The 24,934-nt window shown below is 43.9% G+C and overlaps 1 protein-coding gene across 4 annotated transcripts in view; it reads left to right on the top strand.

Moving 5' to 3' along the window:
• The window catches only part of CRYL1 (crystallin lambda 1), a 144,926-nt gene extending 140,236 nt beyond the window's left edge, over nt 1-4,690 (top strand). For all 4 annotated transcript variants that reach the window (XM_045978273.1, XM_045978272.1, XM_045978269.1 and 1 more), the window contains 2 exons: nt 3,634-3,740; nt 4,121-4,690. In XM_045978273.1, coding sequence (XP_045834229.1) covers nt 3,634-3,740; nt 4,121-4,234 — 221 coding nt within the window. In that variant the 3' untranslated portion in view covers nt 4,235-4,690. The remainder of the gene's footprint in view (nt 1-3,633; nt 3,741-4,120) is intronic.
• Nucleotides 4,691-24,934: the final 20,244 nt, after the last annotated feature.

Below are 24,934 nucleotides of genomic sequence, written 5' to 3'. Positions count from 1 at the left end.
GTTCAAGAAAGCTCACTGCCTTGCCTTTGGGAGCTCACAACTAAAGAATTCCAAATTAGAAAGCAGCAAGATAAGCTAAGTCTAATCTCATGAGAATCAATTCTTTTTTTTTTTTTTTTAAGATTTTATTTGTTTATTTGATAGAGAGCACAAGCAAGGGGGAGCAGCAGGCAGAGGGAGAAGTAGGCTCCCCACTGAGCAAGACTCCCCGTGGAGCTGGGAGCCCAATGCAGGACTCAATCCCCGGACCCTGGGATCATGACCTGAGTCAGTGGCAGACACTTAACCAACTGAGCCACCCAGGTGTCCTGAGAATCAATTCTTTTCTCCATTTTTTCTTATTTCATATAAACATCTCTTAAGAAATTGGGTTCAGAGTCATCTAAAAAGCTAAGCTTTAGAGAATTTGGGGAAGTATATTGTTGAACAGGGGGACAGGGAGCAAGGAAGTGTAGAAGAAAAACTGTAGGGAAGATCAAATTTCATAGTAATATAAAGGAAGGATACGCTAGCCGGATAAAAAGTCAAGTGGTTGCTTCTTCTTGACATTTCCAGTGAAACTGATATTGTGGAATGATTGCCACTCGATTCTCTCATAGCATAAGGAAGCCAAAATTCTTGCTAGAGATGAAGTAAAACCCTCCTTTTACTACTTCTCTAATGGAAGAGGAAATTTTACAAGTAACAGTGACAGCAGTAAATGTCGTGGAACATTGTAAATAGCACAGCACAGTGCAGGTCTTGATTCTGAGTCACCATGAACTTGGGCAAGTGGGAGAGCCCTTCTAAGGGTGTCAGGCTTCCCCTGCAAATGAAGTGGGAGGGTCTGGACACACCTGCTCTGTTGGTTCCTTTGCTTCTTCATCCCAAACAAGGGGGCTCTTCATCCCAAGAGCCTGAGTGCATGTGATAGAAAGTGTCTTTGTATTAGTAAGAGTGAAAATATACAATTATATTTTTCCTGAACAATTATATATTTCCTGAACAAGACAGGAGAAGTTATGAAATGTATTTTGGATTTTTGCCATATCCTATTCAATTTTGAAGGAATAGATGCTCTTTTTTTTTAATTAAAGATTTTTATTTATTTATTTGACAGACAGAGATCACAAGTAGGCAGAGAGGCAGGCAGAGAGAGAGGGGGAAGCAGACTCCCCGCTGAGCAGAGAGCCCCATGTGGGGCACCGTCCCAGGACCCTGAGATCATGACCTGAGCGGAAGAGCCTTAACCCACTGAGCCACCCAGGTCCCCTGGAATAGATGACCCTTAAAACGATAAAATTTGGGGGTGCCTGGGTGGCTCAGTTGGTTAAGCATCTGCCTTCAGCACAGGTCATGATCCCGGAGTCCCGGGATTGAGTCCCGCTTTGGGCTCCCAGCTCCATAGGGAGTCAGCTTCTCCCTCTAACCTCTCCCCATCTCGTGCTCTCTTTCACACACACACACACACTCTCTCTCTCTCTCTCAAATAAATAAATAAAATCTTAAAAAAATAAATCTTAAAAAAAAACCCCCAAAACGATAAAATTTTATAAAAGGCAGTAGGGAAAAAAGTTCTCAAAAGTCCATGGGAGGTTAAAATGGACCTCCCAGGGATAGTGAAAGGTGAACACTCATTCAGAATACGTGAAGCCCTCCGGAAGGGACGTGCGGTACAGAATTGAACGCTGTGGTTTCCTGCTGCGCATGTGCAGGCAGGTGCAGTCGGTTCCCACGAGGGCCTCCAGGGAGCTTGTTTTCAGTGCGGGTGTGGGATTCATAGCCGCACCAATTCTTCCCTGGTTTCTTCTCATGTGATATCTTTACAACGTTCTGGATTCTTGTGTCTCTGCTCCTCCAAAAGGAATAAACGGCATTTATATCTAGATCTTATCACCTTTTGCTTGACTATATAAACAACTGGATAGACTGAAATGAATATTTAATTTCCAAAAGGAAATAAATGTACAGGTTGTTTTCTGGGTTCCAGAAATGCTAAGCTATTCAGGCTAACTGGCTAGGGCTGGAACAGTTAGGGAGACTTCCCAAATTCTGAGTTGTCAAGTTTTGCTTATGTTAAATGAAACGGAGCTTATTATTATTACTATTATTTTGAAATTCCTTATTTTAAAGAGAGTGTCCATCTCTTCATTGTAGGTGCTAACGTCGGAAACGTTGGTATGTTTGAAATGTTTACCCTTCAAAATGGTTTCTCTTCTAAAAGTGTTGAATATAATTTTAGCACACTTAAAGGGAAAGAAAATTATTTGAGCCAAATAAAACTGACACAGAGTGAATTTAGGCTTTCATATCAGTGTAGGTCCACCAAAACTAAACCCCGAAGAAGCTGTTTTTTATTTGGTTGGTTTTTGTTTTTGCCTTTTTAAAAAGAATATCCAGTGATGGTCATTTTTATTTTAAGTTAATCATACACAGTTCTCATGGGGTTGGTGAGAGCCAAGCTCTGGGAGCTCTGCAAATTCTATGGTTTCATTTGTTCCCTTGTTATCTTTTTAGCCTGACTGACTGACCGCCGAGTCTTTTTGGCTTTGAAAAATGTGGAAAATGGGCCAAAAGCAGAACGGCGGGTGTCTCAGCCCCCATCCCCAGCGGGCCCCAGGACTTGGAGACACCTCCTTCACGTACCTGGGCCTGGCTTCGGAGCTGACTCATGGCCAAGTGCAGGCCTGCACTGGCCCGGCCTTAGCTGCCTCCTGGGGCTGGGGGTAGGGGACAAGTGCAAGAGGAGCTCTGCAGTCTGCTGGGCAGAGCGGGTCGGGGCAGGCTTGCCTCATTGTTGGGAGGTGATGCAGCCTGATGGTGTTACTTCAGCACACATCTCAGATTCTAACAGAAAATAGCTTTGGCTTCTCACAGCCCACAGCTGCTTCTGAGCTACTGGGCTTCTCCCTCCCTCCCCGCTCCAGGACAAGCCTCCTTTTCAGGTGTTTCTCCATCAGAATCCTAGGGCCCTATCTCAGGATCCGAGACACTGGCCCCCCGAGGGCCCTGCAGCTGCAGAAGGTCTGTCGAGCAGTGTAGCCAGGGACAGATGTCCCCTGGCGTGGGTGATGGGGGAATGGTGTCATCCACTACCCAAAGCTGAGGCGCTCACCCGCAGCCCGCCTCTCCAAGTACAGCCTGGGTTGAGGAACCTGCTGCCTGGTAGACACCCAGTAAAGTGGTACTAGAACTTACAGAGTAAGAGTGAATGGGAGGCAGATTCGACTGAGATTTGACATCTCTGGTTCTTAGAAAATGCATGTAAGCCATTGACACAAGTAACCTTGTGGACACATTGTTGAAGGAGACATTTTTGGTGAAAATAGGACTTCTGTGGTATTCAGTCCATGAGTACAGGAACCCAGGCTCACGGGAGAGTCCATGAGAGGCGCTGGCGGAGGCCCCAGGGTCCCATTGTTTTTAGCATTTCAGGATCTGATGGAAAGCTTGAGTAGTGACGTTGGTGAGGTTGCTCAGACCCCAGTGCTGGCTGACTGAGGTGGATGGTACCCCTGTACCTTTCCTTGATCCGTAAGAGGGAAGGAATGCAGTAATCTGACCTCGGGTGAGACCCTCTGAACAGATTTCTTAGTTTGGAGTCATGCAGTGTTCTTGCTGATATTGTGGATTCTTGTTTTTGTGTGATTTCAGGTATGTTAAGCTATTGTGACAGATACAGTGAAGGCATGCAACATGTCCTAAAGACTTTTGGACCCATTCCAGACTTTTCCGGGGCCACAGTTGAAAAAGTTAATCAGGTATGTAGACTCCTTGGAGAGAGCTGTGCTGGCTGAGCCATGGGTGAGGTTCTGTTTGTAACCAGAGTCTTTGCCTTTCCTCAGTCCTAACTTTGCCTGTCCACTGTCCTATCATGGTCATAGAAGACCTTGGAGCAGTGTGATTAGTGAACGGATAGCTCATCTTGATTGTCTTAGGGGAGCTGTAGGCCTCTGGGGATTTGGAAAGTTAGTTAATTAGGGGTTTCCTAAGCTTTTGTCTTCGAAAGCAAATTCACAGTTCACATAAATAGGAACAAGTACTCTCCTGGTAAATGAGTTCCTCTTCATGCTCTGTTTTTTGTCTTTTTTTTTTCTTTCATTTCCTTTTCTTTTCTTTTCATTTCGTTTCCTCTTCCCAGGCCATGTGTGTGAAAGTTCCCGATGATCCAGAGCACTTAGCTGCCAGGAGGCAGTGGAGGGACGAGTGTCTTCTGAGACTTGCCAAGTTGAAAAGACAGATGCAGCCCCAGTAGCTACCATCCTTCTTCACTGGGAGTCCTTGGAGGTGGAATTACAAGCACTTAAATCCAGCTGCTCTGAAGCTGCGGGGATCCACATGGTCTTTATGCAGTTCCAGAGCTCGACCCCCCTGCTTTGCAGGCCACAGTGGTGGGGCTGAGGAGTCTTCTGGTCATGCCCTGGCCTTGGGTGTCACAGCTGCACTGGGTTCCAGGGGCTGTTGACTCCCTGCAACCTGGGCAAAGCAAGGGAGCAAATTGTCCGAAGATTTTTACTTTTTATTTTTAGTGTGATTCTGTATGGCTGAATTTTATAGCCAATGATTGTGGTTTCAAGTTTATTTTAATCTGCAAAGTAGTTTTGTAATTATTTTCTAATCTGCTTCTGAGTACCCTGTGGCCCGCATCTATGAGGCACCGACCTTCATTTTGTTAATGCCTACTCTGAATAAAAAATTTTGATTGCCTAAAGACGTCCTTTTTCTTCTGGTCTTTCTGAGAAAGACAGTGTTTGATTTTTATGATTGATATATTTCAGAGTGATCATGATGAGTGAATAAACAAAAACTTTCTTCTGGGTCCTTTGTCAGCCATTCAGTAAAAATCCTCCAGTTTAGGCTGGTGTTTCCCAAAGTGGATTCCACAGTGAGTGCCCTGGGGCTCTGTGGTCAGATGTGTTTGGGGAACTCCTGCCACTGCCCCAGTCCTGGGCACTCATGTGTCTATAGGAAATTAAAGATTCCAAAATTCTACAGGAAGTACATTTAACCCAACACCCTATTATCTTCTTTGACATGGAGTCTTGTCCTAGTGCTCGTTCCCCACATACTCTAGCAAATAGCAATACAAGGACCCCACCCCCTGTGAGGCCAGCGTGTCACAATAGCTCAGGTCACAGGATGCTACCACAGGACTCCCTGACAGCTCCCACCCCAGTGACACTCCAGCCTTTCCATTTCAGGTGACCAGCTTCCCAGCTTCACCCAGTAGGGAGAAAACTTTTCAAGGCTATGGTGGTGTGGGAACCAGTGTCCCCAGTGAGGAACTGTCATCATTCCGGCTCTGTGCACACACACACTCATTTAGGCAACGACACCTTTTGAGCAGCTGTGATGCCCCAGACATTGAGCATGTAGTCTCTACCTTTCAGAAGTTTACTCTAAGATAACTAAGTATTAGAATAAAATACGATAGTGCCCGGGAGGATCATATACACAGGAGATCCTAACTCCCCACCCCTGGGTGTGCCATGAAAGATCTCACAGGAGACAGCCTTTGAGCTGAGTCTTGAGTAGCGGGAGAGTCAGCAAGCCTTCCTGGCAGAGAAGCAGAGCGGAGAAGGACGCTGGGTACCCCCAGGAAGGTGGGGTGGTTCCCTGCAGCCAGAAAGAGCTCTGTGGAGGGTGGCTGGGACCAGATGCAGGTAGTGAAAAGTGCTGGGCTCACACCAACGTGTAGACCTCACCTAAAGCACTGGGGAACCTAAACGGTCTAGGTTGTGAGGGGCCCTGTCCTACTGGGACTTCAGAAAGTCCCTTCTGACAACAGAAGGGACTGCGCTGGAGGCTGTTGTGGTCCAGGCGGTGAATACTACAGTCCTCACTGACGACCTGAGAAAGGTGATACCAAAGCTTCCTAAGTTGGCATCTTGGGGGCCGATGCAGGTATTGATGCCTTTTAATAAAATGAGGAAATTAGGAAGAGGGGGCAGGAAATCTGAATGTCTCACATGTTAAACTTCACTGAAAAAGAAAATGGAGCAAAACATGTCGGAGGTTTTCAGCCTTGAAAGCTTCCTTCTCTTCATCTGATGGAGTTTTAGATGCTCTTAAACTCTGATGACTCATTCTCTGACTTGCCGGAAGGATTGCGAACTGAGCAAGTCAAGCCCTTGCTTTTCCTGATGGCTTCTGGCTCCTCCTTTCCCTTGACATAGTCTACCCACCCTCTTGTCTTCCCAGAATTGCCACACTCCTCTCAGGGCCTGCCTAATTCCTTCTCTTATGGACCCATGGAGGCCACCATAGTCTCTGGACCCAGGTTTGGGGTCCCTGAGAAGATGACTTCACTGGGGGATGTGGAGTGTTGGTGGATGTCAGACGTGGGCTGTTGGTTTCACAGCATCAACGAGCCATGGGAATTCCAGGAAAAGTGGCCAAGGGAGACCATTCGGCCTAATGCTGCAGACCTGTATGAGGGAACAAGGCAGGAGCATCCTGGTGTCCCTTCTGGTGGCGTAAGCAGGAAAGACAGAAGTGGGGGCGGTTTGGAGGCACATTCATTTATGTGTCTGAGTTCTGTTTTCCCACTTGTGCTGTCCTGAGATACATGCAGTAGAGGCACACGCAGGCTCTGCCTACAGCTGTCACAGTGTAAATGAGGAAGGGCCAACACAAGGGATTGGTCGGGACAGTGATGAGAGAACCAGTTCATTCACATCTGAGGGCTGAAAAAATTACCATTTTAAGTTTTGAGAGCAGCAGACAGCATGTTTGTGGCCTGGAAGGAAGGCAGGACGCAGCTCTGGAGATGGGGGACAGAGCCAGGAATTGGCCCGACAGGGAAGTGAAGGAGGCCAGGTATGTGGCACAGCCTCTCACAGGTCTCTCAGAGACACACTGTAGGTCTTCAAAACAAGCAGCTTCTGCTTTTCAGGTCGTCATCCCTAGCTTTCAAGGGGCTTGCTTGCTTTGCTGAGTTTAGCAAGCATATAATTCATGGACCATTTTTCCCATGAATGTCCTCTCTGTTCCAGCAGCCCATCCAAGATGCCACACTCGTTCAGTCCCCCTCTGGTCTGTGAGTTTCTCAGTCTGGCCTTGCCTTTCTTGATCCTGACAGAGCTCTGGCCAGGTTTTCTGCAGGATATCCCCCAGTCTGGGTTTGTCTGGTGTTTTTCTCATGTTCAGATTGGGATTAGGCTTCGGAAAGAATGCCCCAGAGGTGAAGGACCCTTCTTGTCCCATCCTATCAGGGACTACGTGATAGCCACATGGCGTCCATGGAGATGTTAGCCTTCACAGGATGGATTTGCCAGGTTTCTGCGTGGTGAGTTGCCACCATTAAGGAAGAAGAAATTACTTGGAAGGACTAGCCCAAGCAGCTATTGTCCTGAGTGGTTTCTGAATCATTTTCTCAGAATGGCAAAACTGTCAGTCTCCATTCATAGTGTGGTGTTTACACAGTTCCTTTCTCGTTGGTCTCTTCTTCCAGAAGCCTTCCTTCCCAAAGGCCCAGTCTGCCTCTGTGCACACAAGAATCCAAATGATGTTCTTGTTCCTCATGTTTCAGTAGCAGCTTAGCTCTCTTGCAAGACTTGGGGGGAGAAGGACAGCTGCCAAAGAACAGAGATTTATATATCGTTCCCATGCAAGTCAGAGAAACATGTCAGAGAGTGGGTTAGCCGTGAAGTCCCTGTAATTCGTGTCTGGTTCTTGCTCAGTTTGGAAGTACAGAAACTATGTTGTTAGAGCATGTGTAGTTGATGAATTATAAGATTATTTTTCTCATGCTAATAAGACTCACAAGAATGCCAGTTTCATTCATTTTTCAATTGATTCCTTGACTGAAGATTTAGTGAGCATCTACTTTGTGCCAGGTACTATTTCAAGAGCTGGGGAGGCACTAATAAAGGAAACAGGCAAACGGCGCCTACTGGTCTGGAGCTTATAGTGTAGTTCTAGTGGGAGAAAACAAACACAAACCCATCAATAGACAAACTATAGACTACATCAGAAGGGGACCAGTTATGTATCTGGAAACAAAGTAGAAGAGAGTGATAGGGAGTACAGGGAGTGCATGTCTGTGTGCACGTGGGTGTAAGTGTCCACGCAGTATTGGGAAGTAATCAAGGAGGGGTTGATGAGAAGATAGAAGAGCAGAGACCTAAAAGAAGCGAGGGCTAGAACCATGGAGCGAGCCAGAAAAGATGGACGCCCCAGGGAGAAGGAACAGAAGTGCAAAGGCCACGCAGTGGAAGGCACAGCCAGGGGAGCCACGTGGCTCAGTGCAGGAGGGAGGGAACAGCAAGAGATGAGGCACAGGGGCAAGGTGGGGCCTTGAAGGCCAATATGAAGACTGGCTTTTTCTTTGCACAAGGTGGAAAGCCAGAGAGTTTTTTTTTTTAAATTGTGGTAAGAATACTTTGTATCTTACTATGAGATCTACCTTCTTAAATTTTTAAGCGTACAGTATCGCATTGTTAAGTGTAGGCACAGTGTTGTAGAGCAGATCTCTAGAACTTAATCATCTTGCATAATTGAAACTTTACACTCATTGAATAGCAACTCCCCATTTCTCCTTCCTGCAGCCCCCGGCAACTGCCATTTTCTCTGCATCTGTGTGTTTGACTATTGTACATCCCTCACGTAAGTGGAATTATGACATTTTTGTCTTTGTGACTGGCTTATTTCACTGACCATAATGTCCTCAAGGTTAATCCACATTGTAGTATACAGATAGGATTTCTTTCTTTTTAAGGCTGAATAACATTCTGACATATGTAAATACCACATTTTCTTTCTATTCTCCGGTCAGTGGACATCTAGGTTATTTCCACAACTTGGCTATTATGAATAATGTCGCAATGAACACAGGAGTGCAAATATCTCTTTGAGATTCTGATTTCAATTCTTTAGATAAATACCCAGAAGTGGGTATTGCAGGATCATATGATAGTTCTGTTTTTAAATTTTGGGGGAAACTTTGTTGTTTTTCATAGTGGCTGCACCATTTTACATTCCCACCAATAGGGCACAAAAGTTCTAATTTCTCCACATTTTTGCCAATACTTGCCATTTTTTTTTCTTGATGAAAGCCATTCATCAGGAATGAGGTGATATCTGTATTTTTTTTTTATTTGTGTTTTTGGTTTTGATCTGTATTTCCCTAATGATGGGTGATGTTGAGCATCTTTTCATATACCTGTTGGCCTGTCTTTGGAGACATGTCTACTCAGTTCCCCTACCCATTTTTAAATCAGATTATTTGTTTTGTACTATTGAGTTGTATGAGTTTCTTACATTTTTAAATATGAATTCTTTAACAGATTTTGGTTTGCAAATATTTTCTTCCATTCTGCAGGTTACCTTTTCACTCTGTTGATTATTTCCTTTGTTGTGCAGACACTCCTAGTTTAATGTAGTCCCACTTGTCTATAGTTGTTTGTGCTTTGGCATCATATTCATGAAATCATTGCCAAGACCTACACTATGAAGCTTTTTCCCCTTGTTTTCCTGTAGGAGTTTTATAGTTCCAGGTCTTTTCAGAATACTTAAGTTCTCAATCCACTTCAAATTGATTTTTGTGGGGGTGTCTGGGTGGCTCAGTGGGTTAAAGCCTCTGCCTTTGGCTCAGGTCATGTTCCCGGGGTCCTGGGATCAAGCCCTACATCAGGATCTCTGCTCGGCAGAGAACCTGCTCCCCCCCATCCCTGCTACCTCTCTGCCTACTTGTGATCTCTGTCAAGTAAATAAATAAAGTCTTTTTTAAAAATTGATTTTTGTTTCATAAGTGTCTCATTTCATTCTTTTGAATGTGTATGTCCGTTTTTCCAATAGCATTTGTTGAAGGTGCTGTCCCTTCCCCATTGTGTGTTTTTGGCACCCTGACTGAAGATCAGTTGATCACATATATGTCATCTTATCTTTTTTTTTTCTTTATTTTGTTTCTTTATTTTGTTCCATTAGTCTTTATGTCTACCTTTATGCCAGTACTGTACTGTTTAAAATACTGTAGCTTTGTGATATATTTTGGAATCAAGAATTATGGTTCCCCAGCTCTATTCTTTTTTCTCAAGATTGTTTTGGCTTTCAGGGTGGGTTCTTTGTGGCTCCATAATAACTTTAGTTATTATTTTGTTATTATTATGGCTTATTATAAAAAAGCCACCCACAAAGACAAAAATTTTTTCTATTTCTCCAGAAAAAAATCCATTGAGATTTTGATAGAGAGTGCATTGAACCTGTATATTACTTTGGGTAGAATGGACATTTAACAATCATAAGTCTTCCAGTCCATGAACATAGGCTACCTTTTCATTTGTCTGTGTCTTCTTAAATTTCTTTCATCAATATTTTGTAGTTTTCAGTGCACAAGTCTTTCACTTCCTTTTTTTTTTTTTAAGATTTTATTTATTTATTTGACAGAGAGAGAGAGCACACGCAGGCAGAGAGAGACAGGGAAGCAGGCTACCCGCTGAGCAGAGAGCCCGATGCGGGGCTCGATCTCAGGACCCTGAGACCATGACCTGAGCTGAAGGCAGAGGCTTAAACCACTGAGCCACCCAGGCGCCCCAGTCTTTCACTTCCTTGATTAAGTTTATTCCTAAGTATATTATTCTTTCTGATGCTATTATAAAGGAGATTTTTATCTTAATTTTTTTGAGATAGTTCATTGTTAGTGTTTTGAAATACAGCTAATTTTGATATGTTGATTCTGTATCTTGCAACTTTATTGAACTTGCTTATTAGTTCTAACAGTTTTTTTTATGGAATCTTTAGGGTTTTTTTTTTTTTTTACATAGAAGGCCATGTCATCTGTATAAATTATGGTATTTAGTAAAAGCAGTTCTTTTTTTTTTTTTTAAAGATTTTATTTATTTATTTGAGAGAGAGAAAGAGAGCATGAGAAGCGGGAGGGTCAGAGAGAGAAGCAGATTCCCCATGGAGTTGAGATCCTGATGCGGGACTCGATCCCAGGACTCTGGGATCATGACCTGAGCTGAAGGCAGCCACTCAAACAACTGAGCCACCCAGACACCCCAGTAAAAGCAGTTCTAAGAAGGAAGTTTATAATAATAAATGCCACCATTAAAAAAAAGGAGAATGATATTCAAACTATCTTTACAGCTTAAGGAACTCAAAAAAAGAGCAAACTAAATCCAAAGTTAGCAGAAGGAGGGAAATAATAAAAACTAAACAAGTATACATGAAATAGAAACTAGAAAACCCTCTGGGGCAAATAATATACTATATGTTAATAAAAATAATTAATAATAAAAAATAAGTTAAAAAAAGAAAAACAATAGAAAAAGACCAACAAACTTAATAGTCAGTTTTCTGAAAAGATTAACAAAATTGATGACCTTTAGCTAGACTAAGGAAAAAAAGAGAAAACTCAAAATACTGAGCCTAAAGTTAGCAAAGGAAGGAAATTATAAAAGATTAGAACAAGAATCAATGAAACAGAGACTAGAAAAACAATAGAAAAAGACCAATGAAACTAAGAGTTGGTTTTCTGAAAAGATTAACAAAATTGATAAACCTTTAGCTAGAATAAGAAAAAAAGAGAGAAAACTCAAAATCAGAAACGAAAGAGGAGACAATCCAAGTCATGCTCATTCTGCAATGCCTGTAGAGAAGTGTTTAAAAACACTTGTAATAAAGATGTTTCCAAGAAAAGACAAAACAACAAGACCCACTGGCATCATAGAAAAGCAACGGGTCAAAAGAGACTACTGCTTATTTTTTTAGATTTTATTTCTTTATCTATTTGTCAGAGAGAGAGAGCACAAGAAGGGAACGTGGCAGGCAGAGGGAGAAGCAGAAACCTCGCTGAGCAGAGAGCCCAATGTGGGACTTGAGCCCAGGACACTGAGATCATGACCTGAGCCAAAGGCAGATACCTAACTGACTGAGCCACCCAGGCATTCCAAGACTACAATGTAATGTTTAACTGTGAACAATTATATGTCAACAAATTGGATGATCTAGAATAATTGAATAAATTCTCAGAAATATATAGCCTATCAAGACTAAATCATGATAAAATAGAAAATCTGAACAGATCTGTAAGTAGTAAGGAAATCAAATCAGTAATGAAAAAAGCTCCCAATAAAGAAAAGTCCAGGACCAGATGGCTTCATTGGTGATTTTTACCAAACATTTAAAAAATTAATACTAATTCTTTTTAAACTCTTCCCAAAAATTGAAGAGGAAGGGACATTTTCAAACTTGTTTTATGAGGCCAGCATTACTCTGATACTGAAAAACAAAGACACTACAAGAAAAGGAAACTACAGACCAATATCCCTGATGAATATAGATGCAAAAGTCCTCAACAAAATACTAGCAAATCAAATTCAGCATTAAAAGGATCATATACCATGACCAGGTGGGATTTGCCCCTGTGACACACAGATGCTTCAATATATGAAAGCCAATTGTGATACCCCACATTAATAAAACAAAGGATTAAAAGTCACATGATCATTTCATTAGATTCAGAAACAGGGTTTGACAAAATTTGGTACCTTTCATGATACAAACTCTCAATGAATTAGGAATAGAAGGCCCATACCTCAGCACAGTAAAGGCTGTATGTGAAAAGCCCGTAGCTAACATCATACCCGATGGTGAAAAACTGAAAACTTTCCCTCTAAGATCAGGAACAGGCAAAGGATGTCTGCTCTTGCTACTTACATTCAACATAGCACTGAAAGTCCTAGCTGAGCAATTAGGCAAGAAAAATAAATAAAAGGTATTCAACTTGCAAAGGGGCATTTGAGCAGAGTGGCACCATCTGACTTAGGTTTTTTGAAGCTCCATCTGGCTTGGGTGGAGAAGGAACTATCTGGCGGCAAGAGCAGAAACAGGGAGGGTCATCATGGTGTCCCTGCAATGGCTTTAGTCAGAGATGGTGGAGAGACTGGACGGAGGGAGTTGGCATGACAGCAGTGAGAAGCAGGCAGATTGCGGAGCATCTCGGAGGTGGGGCTAACAGGATGGGCTGACAGATTGGATATGGCTTATGAGAAAAAGAAACTGGTCAAGAATAATTCCAAGGTTTGTGTCTAGGGCAATGGGAAGGATGGAATTGTCACTCATTGGGATGGGAAAGATGGAGCAGGGGAGGAATAAATGATAACTAGAAAGTTGTCTGGTAGGTTGGAATCTGAGCAAGAGGATAGTGGGTGGTGCTAAGCTAAGATTGCCTTGTGTACCTACCCAGGTACATGGGTGGAAAGAAAATGTTTTACCCTGCACAGTGTTGGAGAAAGCTACATAAAGACTTGGTTCTTCTGTCCCCCTCTTTTCTCCTAAACTCCATTTTCCATTTTTTCTTCAGAGAAGAGAATATTCATTCTGCTGCAGTGTCCTGATTCAATAACTTTTTGGGGGAGCAACTACTGTATATTTAGGTGTTGTGTAGGGGTCTGAGGCTAGAGAAATGAATTTGCATTGATCATTACAAGTTCACAGCTTAGTGGAGAAGGTGGACCCTTGAAGAGAAAAGCATAAAGTTGTAAGTGCAATGAGAGAACTGTGCACAGAGTGTTATAAAATCACACAGGAAGGGCCCATAGCTAAGTCTAGTGTGGGGAACAAGAAGGCTACAGCTAGTATTCCCTAAGGTGGTGGTGTCTGATTTATGAATCTTGAGAAGTGGGAATAAATGAGCCTAGCAAAAGTTAATTTCTATCAGAATAGTATCAGGTACAACAGAAGACACTAAATAAATAATTATTGAAAGAAAGAATGAATGAAAGGGGGTTAGAGAGGGGAGCCACGGTGGGAGAATAGGAACACCTGGGCCCCCAGCCATGGCTTCTCACAACCAATCATCTTTGTACATTTGTTGAAGATGTCCTGCCCCACCAGGACTTGTAGAGTTGGTTGAACTTCATCGTGTGTTCACTTTATTGGCTTCATTCTGAAGGTAACCTTAACACTAAGATTAAGGGACAGTGATTAAATCCCCAAGCCATGTGACCATCAAACATTTTCTTGTTCTGTTGGCTTCCTCCTAACTTGGCTAACATCCAAAGAGTTTAGTATAGAGTGCGTCAGACTGAAAGAAGGGTGTAGTATTTGTCGACTCAGCATCTTCTCTTTAGATTTTTCTCTACACCATTTTGCTTCTATTGCAGTCATTTTTTAAAAAATGAAAGCTATTTGTGGAGCATAACAAATAACATGGAGGACATGGGGAGATGGAGAGGAGAAGGGAGTTGAGGGAAATTGGAAGGGGAGATGAACCATGAGAGACTGGACTCTGAAAAACAACCTGAGGGTTTTGAAGGGGCGGGGGGTGGGAGGTTGGGGGAACCAGGTGGTGGGTAATAGGGAGGGCACTTATTGCATGGAGCACTGGGTGTGGTGCAAAAACAATGAATACTGTTATGCTGAAAAAAAAAAAGCACTTTTCTCATCAGAAAAAAAAATAAATATATAATGATCATTTTTTGCTCAAAAAAAAATGAAAGCTACAAAATTCTGTAAAGATGGAACAAGATAATATCATTGCATGTAGCCAAGACATCTAGAGAAAACCAAGCCATGTAAATGCAGTGTTGCAGGACATTGAGCATCAGGCTTGAAAGCTGGCAGGCAATGGAGTACAGGAACTCTGCATTTTCTCTCCTTGAATCCCTGGCACTGAGCCCTGAACAGGGCTGGCTTGTGGCAGGCACTAAGCAGTGTTTGTGCATGAGGCCAGGTAAATAGTGAAGTCCCAGTGAGGGGGGCTTGGTATCCCTGTGCCAGTCTCAGTGGGCACAGAGGAGGAACCTGTGGCCCCTCCTCTGTGCCCAGGAAGCAAGAATGAGTGTGCTCAAACTGCATACTCCACATGGAGATCGTGTGGAAAGTGTTTTCTTAAATGGTGAGGGTTGATAACACCGGAGCTTCTTACTGAGGAAAGAGATGTCGTGCCAGTTTCTTGAAACCTTAGGTCAATTTAGTTCTTTCTAATATAGAAAGAGAGCCTTGATCTCTCAAGGAAGGAAAATAGGTCATTAGCTCACATAAGGATATTTACATAGAAAACACCCTAAGGGAAGTATACCAAAATGCCAAGCTTGGTTATTTGGGGATGGTTTCAAATTTCTTCTTTATGGTTTTCTTTATACTATGACTTTTAGTATACATACATGTTATTTCTACCTCAAAAAGCTCAAGGCTGAGGTGCCTGGGTGGCTCAGTCATTAAGTGTCTGCCTTTGGCTCAGGTCATAATCCCAGGGTCCCTGCTTGGGAGGGAGCATCAGGCTCCCTGCTTGGCAGGAAGTCTGCTTCTCCCGCTCCCACTCCCCCTGCTTGTGTTCCTTCTCTTGCTGTGTATGTTCTGTTAAATAAGTAAATAAAATCATATAAATAAATAAATAAAATAAAAAGCTCAATGCTATTAACATGAGTTGTCTGTTATGGGGCCATCAAAACCAGAGCATAGAAGAGAGACCTCTGGTGTCCTCCCATCTGGTGTCAAATGTGGATGGGCCCACATGTGGACACTTTCACATATGGACGGTGTTTGTAAATTATTGAATGGTCCCGCAGAGCCAGAGTTGGCTGTCCACCATGGAGAGGCCAAGCCCAGCGATGCATCGGGATGACTTCTCTTCATAGAGCCGTGTGGTCCCCCAAGACTTGGCTGCACACCTGCCAGCTCACTGTTGTCATCAACAGCTCTCAAGTTCTACTGTCCTACATCCTGGGGATACCTCATTTTTTTAAAAGATTTAAAAAAATTTTTTATTTATTTGACACAGAGAGAATGCATAAGCAGGGGGAACAGCAGAAGGAAAGGAAGAAGCAGGTTCTTCGCTGAGCAGGGAGCCTGATGTGGGGCTCGATCCCAGGACCCTGAGATCATGACCTGAGCCACCCAGGCGCCCCCTGGGGATACCTTTTGAAACAAGACTAGGTCCCTACTTTCATGGAGCTTATATTCTAAATGAAGGAGGCAGTAAAAAATGAGTAACTGAGTGGATAAACAAATGAAATGCCAGATAGTGGAAAGTGTTGATCAGAGAATGAAATCAAGTGATAGGATAGTGTTTGCCCAATGTCTGCTTTGTGCTGGATGTTTGGGAAGGCCTATCTAAGACCTGGACAACAAGGAGGACCTAGCACTGTTCCAATCTGAGAAGGAGCTGCAGGGGAGAAATCACAGTTGGAGCCCAGACCTGGAAGTGAAAGTCTAAGCAGGTAAGCAGGTGCAGGGGACTGAGGGCAGGCTGCTTGGTGGGGAGCACACATGGCGGGGTAGGGTCTAGATTAGGTCAGAGTTTAGTTTAAATGCAGTGGGAAGCCCTGGACCTGGTATAGTCTAGTTGATCTGCATTTTGAAAAGCCCTATGGAGTCAGAGGTCAACCAGCTTTTCCTGTACGGGTTTATACCATGCCTGTGGGAGTCTATTATTACTACTCCACACAGCCTTGTAGCCTAAAAGCAGCCACAGGTAAAAGGAAATGAATAAGTGTGGTTATAATCCAATAAAACGTGCTTATGTTGAGTGAAATAAGTCAACCAGAGAAAGACAATTATCATATGATCTCCCTTATATGAGGAATTTGAGAGGCAGAGTGGGGAGTTTGGGAGGTAGGGAAGGAAAAAATGAAACAAGATGGGATCGGGAGGGAGAAAAACCATAAGAGACTCATAATCTCACAAAACAAACTGAGGGTTGCTGGGCGGGTGGGGGGTAAGGAGAGGGTGGTTGGGTTATGGACATTGGGGAGGATATGTGATATGGTGAGTGCTGTGAAGCGTGTAAGCCTGAGGATTCACAGACCTGTACCCCTGGGACAAATAATACATCATATGTTAATAAAAATAATTAATTAATAAAAACTTGCTTATAGACATTTGACATTTAAAGTTCATGTGACTTTCATACATCAGGAGACCTTATTCTTTTGATTTTTTCCTACCATTTAAATATAAAGCCCATGCTTCGCTCACAGGATGTGCAAATTCTTTGGCAGATGGGATTAGACTCTGGGAGGGACTGGGGAAGGCAGGCCTGGTGCAAGGAGAAAGTTGGAGGCCTTGCAGCAACACAGGCTGGGCAGTGCTGGCAAGAGAGCATGGGAGGAAGGGGGAAAGACTTGGGCGTTTCTTTGGAGGTAGTCAACAGGGCTTGTTGGTGGTTGGGATGTGGAGTAGAAAGCCTTGTAGCATTTTTGCCAGCCAAGTTGCAGGTCAGACCTCTTTGGTGCCAATGGTTCAGGCTTTGGGAGAGCTGGATGTTGAAATTGCTATCTTGATCTTTATGACAAAAAAGAGCTTGGGGCCCATGGGAGATAGAATCCCAGGGCTTACCACAGGAACACTGAAGTAGGCAGGGCTGGGGCTGGTTGTGGGTGGAGAGTCTGCCTCAGTTCTGTGTCCCAGGCTGATGAAAGAACATGGCCCAGCAGTTACATTTCTCAGACCTAAGGGACAGAGCACCAATCATTCCACAAGGGTGCAAGAGACTCACCCCTCTGAACGTGGGGAGTGGCAGGCGGCAGGAAAACACAGTAGCAAGCCCACAATGACATGAGTTGAAAATAACTATTACCCAGTTTCCCAGTGGCTCAGTTGACTCTTTGAGAAGTCACAGAGCACAGGGATCAGGACCTCAGGCTCCATGGCCAGACAGCCTGAGTTCAGGTTGTGGTGCGGCTGCACGGAGCAGGGTAGACTCAGGCAAGGTACCATGCTTACACATCTGTGTCTCACTTGCCCCACGTGATGGGTTCTGTAGATATAGCACCTGATCGTGCTGTTTGAGACACTAGATAACATCTTTGCTGTAGAGTCTGGGCACATGATCAGCACTGGGTCACTAGCAGCTGTTGTTAGTGCATGAAAATAGCTAGACAGCCACAGACAGAGAAGCAGTGGGGGAGGGTGCCTGTGGAGACACGAGGGTTCTCTCCAACAGTTCTCCATGGCTTGAGAGTGGTGGATACTTACTCCCCATGACAAATGTCCTACAGTGCTCATCATGCACAACTTCCCTGCTCTCCGGTCTATTTTCCCGATGGCAGGAGCAAGGAGCACCTGCGATGCATTGTGTCCCTCATGGCTCAGTGCATGAGGGGCTAGAGAGTGGGGTGCTGTATTAGTCAGTGTTCTCCAGAGAAACAGAACCAATAAGATATGTAGATATATACAGATATAGTTACAGGACTTGGTTCATGTGACTGTGGAGACTGAGAAGTCCCTCAATCTGCTATCTGTGGGTTGCCCCAGGAGAACTGGTGTGCAATCCTGTCTGAGTCTCAAGGCCTGAGAGTCAGGAGAGCCAATGTCTACGGGCAGGAGAATCGGTTGTCCCAGCTCAGAAAGAAAACAAATTTGCTCTTTTTGTTCTAGTCAGGCCCTCAATGGATTGGATGAGGCCCAACTGTATTGATAGAATCATCTTTACTCAATCTGTGATTCAAATGCTATCTCTTCCTGAAACACCCTCATAGACAGACACATCCAGAAATAATGATTTACCAGCTGAGCATTAAGTTGATGCATAAAATTAACCATCACAGACACCTTCCTGGTCTCTGCATCGTGCCACCTGTAGAGAGCCTAACTCAGGGATAAAGGGAATCAAAAAAGAAAAAGAAATTATGATTGCTACTTTCACCTGTTGTATCAGTCTACTTTGGCTATCATAATATAATGCCATGGAATGAGTGGTTTGGAAAACGGGCATTTATTTCACACAGTTCTGGGGGCTGGAAGTCCAAGATCAGGCTGCCAGCATGGTCAGGTTCTGGTGAGAGCTCTCTTCCTGGCTTGCATATGGCTTACCTCTCACTGTATCCTCAATGGCCTTCCCTCCTCATGCCTGGAGAGAGTGAAATCTCTCTCTTCTTCTTTATGAGGTCACTGATCCTATTGGGTTAGGACCCTACCCTTTGGACCTCATTTAACCTTAGTTCGCTCCTTACAGGCCCTATTTCGAAATATAGTTACCCTGGTGGTTAAGAGTTCAACATATGAATTTGGGGGTGTGGAATGCAATTCGTTCCCTAGCATCTATCAAAGAGTATTATAGAGAATCCATGGCGATACTTCTCAAACCACTTCTATCCTGCCTGGTCACAGCTGCCTGGCCCCACTCATTCACCAGCCCTCCTGGATCTCTTCCTAAATATTCCCCTAGTTCCACCTTATTTACTTCTGGGTGATATCTTCCCAGGCAGGCGGGCAAGACTCTCACTCAGCAGAGACCCGGATCCCATACTCCCAGGTAAGCAGAGCAGTGAAAGGGCAGAAGGGCGGGGTGGGCACATTCGTATGTTGATGATCCTTCCTCACTGAATATGGACAAAATTCAGGCGGATCCTATGCATACTCTATCTTCTCATTTAATCCTCACACAGACCTTGAAGTAGGACACTGAGATGCTCACAGAGCCAGGAAGTGCTGGGGCCGGAATCTGAATTCAGGTCATCTGTATCCAGAGGTCACACTCCTTCATGCAATAGCGAGACAAGATTATAGGCCGGGAGGTCTCTGGGCCCCAAGCTCCTCTCTGATGGTATTGTGGAAGTTCAGTTGGGGCATGACTGGAGTTGGAAGAAGCTTGGGATTCTTGGAAAATTTTAGGTTGAAAATACACGAGGGGAGAGGCCTTAATGAAGCGCGTGGGAGAGTCCCAGACAGTGGAGCTCTGCACAGGGATGTTCTGTCACAATCGGAGTGCACGTGACTGTAGTGGGGCTTGGGTGTCCACATCTAGGTGGCTCGCTGTGCCCTGGCTGTCACGGAACACATGGCCATCAGAAACCAGCCACTATGTGGGTGCTGTGGGAGAGAAGATGCGTGCTGTGATAGCCTGGGTCACACAGCGCTTTGTTTACGGTCCCCTGTGTGTTTCTGTTGCAGCATGCTGTCAGGGATGCCTTCCCTCAGGAAATGCTGTTCGACCTGAGACAGGAAGACTAACTTGAAGCTTCCCAGGCTAACGGACCAAAGCTAGGAGAGAGTATTCCTATTTGCTCATCTGTAAAATTAAACTAATAATAGAACTTGCCTCAGTTAACTGTTGTGTGAGGCCTAAATCATGTGGCAATGCTTCGAGTGCCTGACTCGAATGGCCTGGTTCTGCCCCCACACCCCGGGATCTCACGTCTATATGCAGAAAGCCACATACTGGGAGTACCTGTTTTTGTAGGAAATGTTGGGGTTTGGAGCTGATGGCTAAGAAAGAATTCTTGAGATGTCTTTGGTGCAAAAGAGTAGTTTTATGAAAGCACAGAAACTGGACCTGTGGGCAGAGAGAGGCTCTGGGGTCATGAGGAGTGGCCCATTATATACTTTCAAGTTGGAAGGGGGTTAGGGATAGCGTAAGTCTCTAAGGAATTTTGGGAATAAAGTTTTTAGGACCTTGAGGGGGTTAGTTCTTGTTGGGAAAAGTCATTTATTATTGTCTAATAAAACCCCAGTCAGGAAACTCTTCATATGAATATCAGTGGGCCTGATATTAGGTTGATTAGAAGACGATTGCTAACATGTATCTTGGGGAGTAGAGATCAAGAAAGTTTCCAAAGGAATTTTTTTAAATTCAATTTATTTATTTTTTCAGCGTAACAGTATTCATTGTTTTTGCACAACACCCAGTGCTCCATGCAAAACGTGCCCTCCCCATTACCCACCACCTGTTCCCCCAACCTCCCACCCCTGACCCTTCAAAACCCTCAGGTTGTTTTCCAGAGCCCATAGTCTCTTATGGTTCGCCTCCCCTTCCATTTTTTTTTTATAAACATATAATGTATTTTTATCCCCAGGGGTACAGGTCTGTGAATCGCCAGGTTTACACATTTCACAGCACTCACGATAGCACATACCCTCCCCAATGTCCATAACCCCCTCCCCCTCTCCCAACCCCCCCCTCTCCCCAGCAACCCCCAGTTTGTTTTGTGAGATTAAGAGTCATTTATGGTTTGTCTCCCTCCCAATCCCATCTTGTTTCATTTATTCTTCTCCTATCCCCCTAACCCCCCATGTTGCTTCTCCATGTCCTCATATCAGGGAGATCATATGATAGTTGTCTTTCTCCGATTGACTTATTTCACTAAGCATGATACCCTCTAGTTCCATCCACGTCGTCGCAAATGGCAAGATTTCATTTCTTTTGATGGCTGCATAGTATTCCATTGTGTATATATACCACATCTTCTTTATCCATTCATCTGTTGATGGACATCTAGGTTCTTTCCATAGTTTGGCTATTGTGGACATTGCTGCTATAAACATTCGGGTGCACGTGCCCCTTCGGATCACTATGTTTGTATCTTTAGGGTAAATACCTAGTAGTGCAATTGCTGGGTCATAGGGTAGTTCTATTTTCAACATTTTGAGGAACCTCCATGCTGTTTTCCAGAGTGGTTGCACCAGCTTGCATTCCCACCAACAGTGGAGGAGGGTTCCCCTTTCTCCACATCCTCGCCAGCATCTGTCATTTCCTGACTTGTTAATTTTAGCCATTCTGACTGGTGTGAGGTGATATCTCATTGTGGTTTTGATTTGTATTTCCGTGATGCCAAGTGACGTGGAGCACTTTTTCATGTGTCTGTTGGCCATCTGGATGTCTTCTTTGCAGAAATGTCTGTTCATGTCCTCTGCCCATTTCTTGATTGGATTGTTTGTTCTTTGGGTGTTGAGTTTGCTAAGTTCCTTATAGATTTTGGATACTAGCCCTTTATCTGATGTGTCGTTTGCAAATATCTTCTCCCATTCTGTCAGTTGTCTTTTGGTTTTGTTAACTGTTTCCTTTGCTGTGCAAAAGCTTTTGATCTTGATGAAATCCCAATAGTTCATTTTTGCCCTTGCTTCCCTTGCCTTTGCTGTTGTTCCTAGGAAGATGTTGCTGTGGCTGAGGTCTAAGAGGTTGCTGCCTGTGTTCTCCTCAAGGATTTTGATGGATTCCTTTCTCACACTGAGGTCCTTCATCCATTTTGAGTCTATTTTCGTGTGTGGTGTAAGGAAGTGGTCCAATTTCATTTTCCTGCATGTGGCTGTCCAATTTTCCCAGCACCATTTATTGAAGAGGCTGTCTTTTTTCCATTGGACATTCGTTCCTGCTTTGTCGAAGATTAGTTGACCCTAGAGTTGAGGGTCTATTTCTGGGCTCTCTATTCTGTTCCATTGATCTATGTGTCTGTTTTTGTGCCAGTACCATGCTGTCTTGATGATGACAGCTTTGTAATAGAGCTTGAAGTCCGGAATTGTGATGCCACCAACTTTGGCTTTCTTTTTCAATATTCCTTTGGCTATTCGAGGTCTTTTCTGGTTCCATATAAATTTTAGGATTATTTGTTCCATTTCTTTGAAAAAAATGGATGGTATTTTGATAGGGATTGCATTAAATGTGTAGATTGCTTTAGGTAGCATAGACATTTTCACAATATTTATTCTTCCAATCCAGGAGCATGGAACATTTTTCCATTTCTTTGTGTCTTCCTCAATTTCTTTCATGAGTACTTTATAATTTTCTGCGTGTAGATTCTTAGCCTCTTTGGTTAGGTTTATTCCTACCAGAACCACAACTCAGATTTCAGAAGAACTCTCCACGTTGTCAATTCCTGGACTGTCTCAAAGAGCATCGGGCCCCTCTTTGCCCTGCTCTAAATTCTTGCAGCCCCCACTGCCACCCCAGGACAGGGACACAGATTCCATGCAGGCTGTGGCTGGTTTGATGCCATGCAGCCTGGCAATGCCCCTGCCCTGCCATCTCTGTACCCCCCTCTTCCTGCTCTGGGCCTGTGCAGACCACGAAGGAGATGGCCTGGGGGCCCCTTCAGCCCTTGTGCCCCACACTTCTGGAGCTGCCACTGACCAAAGGAGGGCTGGGACACATCGATTCGTGCTTCCTCCTTTCCTGCCCTGGGCCACCATTCTGAAACACCTCACAAGGCTCCTCAGAAGGTTCTTCTGTTAGAGCACAGGGTACCAATGGCTCTGGCTTCCAGCTCTTTCCTCTTTCATGATTTGGACCCTCACTCTTGCCTGGGTGATCACTCCCCAGCAAATTTCCACTTGGAAGTCTTGGGCCCCACTGAGAGTGAGAGCCTTCTTACTCTTGCTCCCTCTCAGCTCCTCTCCACACAGCAGCGAGGGTGACCTTTAATAACGCCCATCTAATACCATGCTGCTTAAAAACCTTCCAGCACCTTCTGCTTGTCACTGAACATAAAATCCAGACTCCTTACTTTGGCCTGTGAAATCCTACAGATCTGTCTCTGCTCACTTCCCTCTCCTGGCCCCTCAGGCTCTGTGCTGGTCTCTCTCTGCCTAGAACAGTTTTTTCCTGGCTGTTCACGTGGATGGTTCCTTATTATCCTTCTGGTCTCAGCTCAGATGTTCTTTCTCTAGAGAGGCTTTTTTCCTGATCCCCTGAGCTCCAGGGAGCTCACTTCATTCTCTATGATGATCCCTGTTTATTTTCTTCCTGGTGTTCATGAAACTCTTTAATGTGTGGTTCATGCATTCACTTTATTTTCTGACCCTCCTTATGGAAAATCAGCTCCCTGAAGGCAAGAAGCTCATCTGTTTTGTTTACTGTGGTATGCCCTTGCACATATTAAGATTACATAACATTAAGACATCCCTCAAAAATATACTTATCATGATGTATAGACTGTATAGAATTGTTGTAATGTATAGAATTGTTGAAGTTGAGGAAAAAAGAGATTGGCTACTAATAGCATATGAAAAAAGGATTGGAGAGATTAATGATACCATGAAACGTTCCATTGTCAGAATTATTGGGATCCCTGGGGGGGGGGGGTGGAGAGAGAGAGAGTGGGCCAGAAAGTATATTTGAAGAAATCATTGCTGATAACTTCCCTAATCTTGGGAAGGAAACAAGCATTTAAGTCTAAGAGGCAGTGAGGACCCCTCCCAAAATCAATAAAAAAAACAGATCAACACCCCAACATATAATAGTGAAGCTTGAAAATTTTACAGCCAAAAAAACTATCCTGAGAAAAGCCTGGGAGAGGAGGTTCCCTGCATATGGAGGAAGGAATATCAGAATATCAGACCTGTCCACAGAAACCTCGCAAGCAAGAAAGGCCCAGAAGGACATATTCAGGGTACTAAATGAAAAGAACACACAGCCAAGAATAGTTTATCCAGAAAGGCTGTAATTTAAAATGGATGGAGAGATAGAGAGTTTTCAGGACAGTCAAAAACTGAAAGAGTATGTGACTACCAAGATAGCTCTGCAAGGAATATTAAGGGAGATTTTTTAAAAAATGATTTTGCACAGACAATGTTTTTAGGACTCTGCTCTTGCATGTGTGGTGTGGGCTTTTCTTTTAAAAAAGATTTTATTTATTTATTTATTTGACAGAGACTTAGAGAGCACAAGTAGGCAGAGCAGCAGGCAGAAGGAGAGGGAGAAGCAGGCTCTCTGCTGAGAAGGGGGCCCCATGCAGCACTTAATCCCAGGACACTGGGATCATGACCTGAGCTGAAGGCAGACGCTTAACTGACTGAGCCACAGAGAGCAAAAAGAGACCCCAAGAATCACATAGACCAGAAAGAAACAGAGAAAATCTACAGAAACAGGGACTTTATAGGTAATACAATGGCCCTAAATTCATATCTTTCAATAGTTACTCTGAATGTAAATGGGCTAAATGCTCTGATAAAAAGACACAGCATTTCAGATTGGATTAAAAAGCAGGACCCATCCACATGCTGTCTACAAGAAACTCATTTTGAACCTAAATATTCATCTAGATTGAAAGTGAGGGGATAGAGAACAATTTACCATGCTAATGGACTGCAAAAGAAAGCTGGGGTAGCAATCCTCATATCAGACTAATTAGATTATAAACCAAAGACTGTAGACTGTAGTAAGAGATGTTGAGGGACACTATATCATACTTAAAGTGTCATCCAACAAGAAGATTTAACAATTGTAAATATCTATGTCCCCAACGTGGGAGCAGCCAATTATATAAACCAATTAATAACCAAAATAAACATATTG

The sequence above is a fragment of the Meles meles genome, chromosome 14 (genome assembly GCF_922984935.1).
Source record: "Meles meles chromosome 14, mMelMel3.1 paternal haplotype, whole genome shotgun sequence".
NCBI lineage: Eukaryota > Metazoa > Chordata > Mammalia > Carnivora > Mustelidae > Meles > Meles meles.
This window is presented reverse-complemented; position numbering and strand designations above follow the sequence as displayed.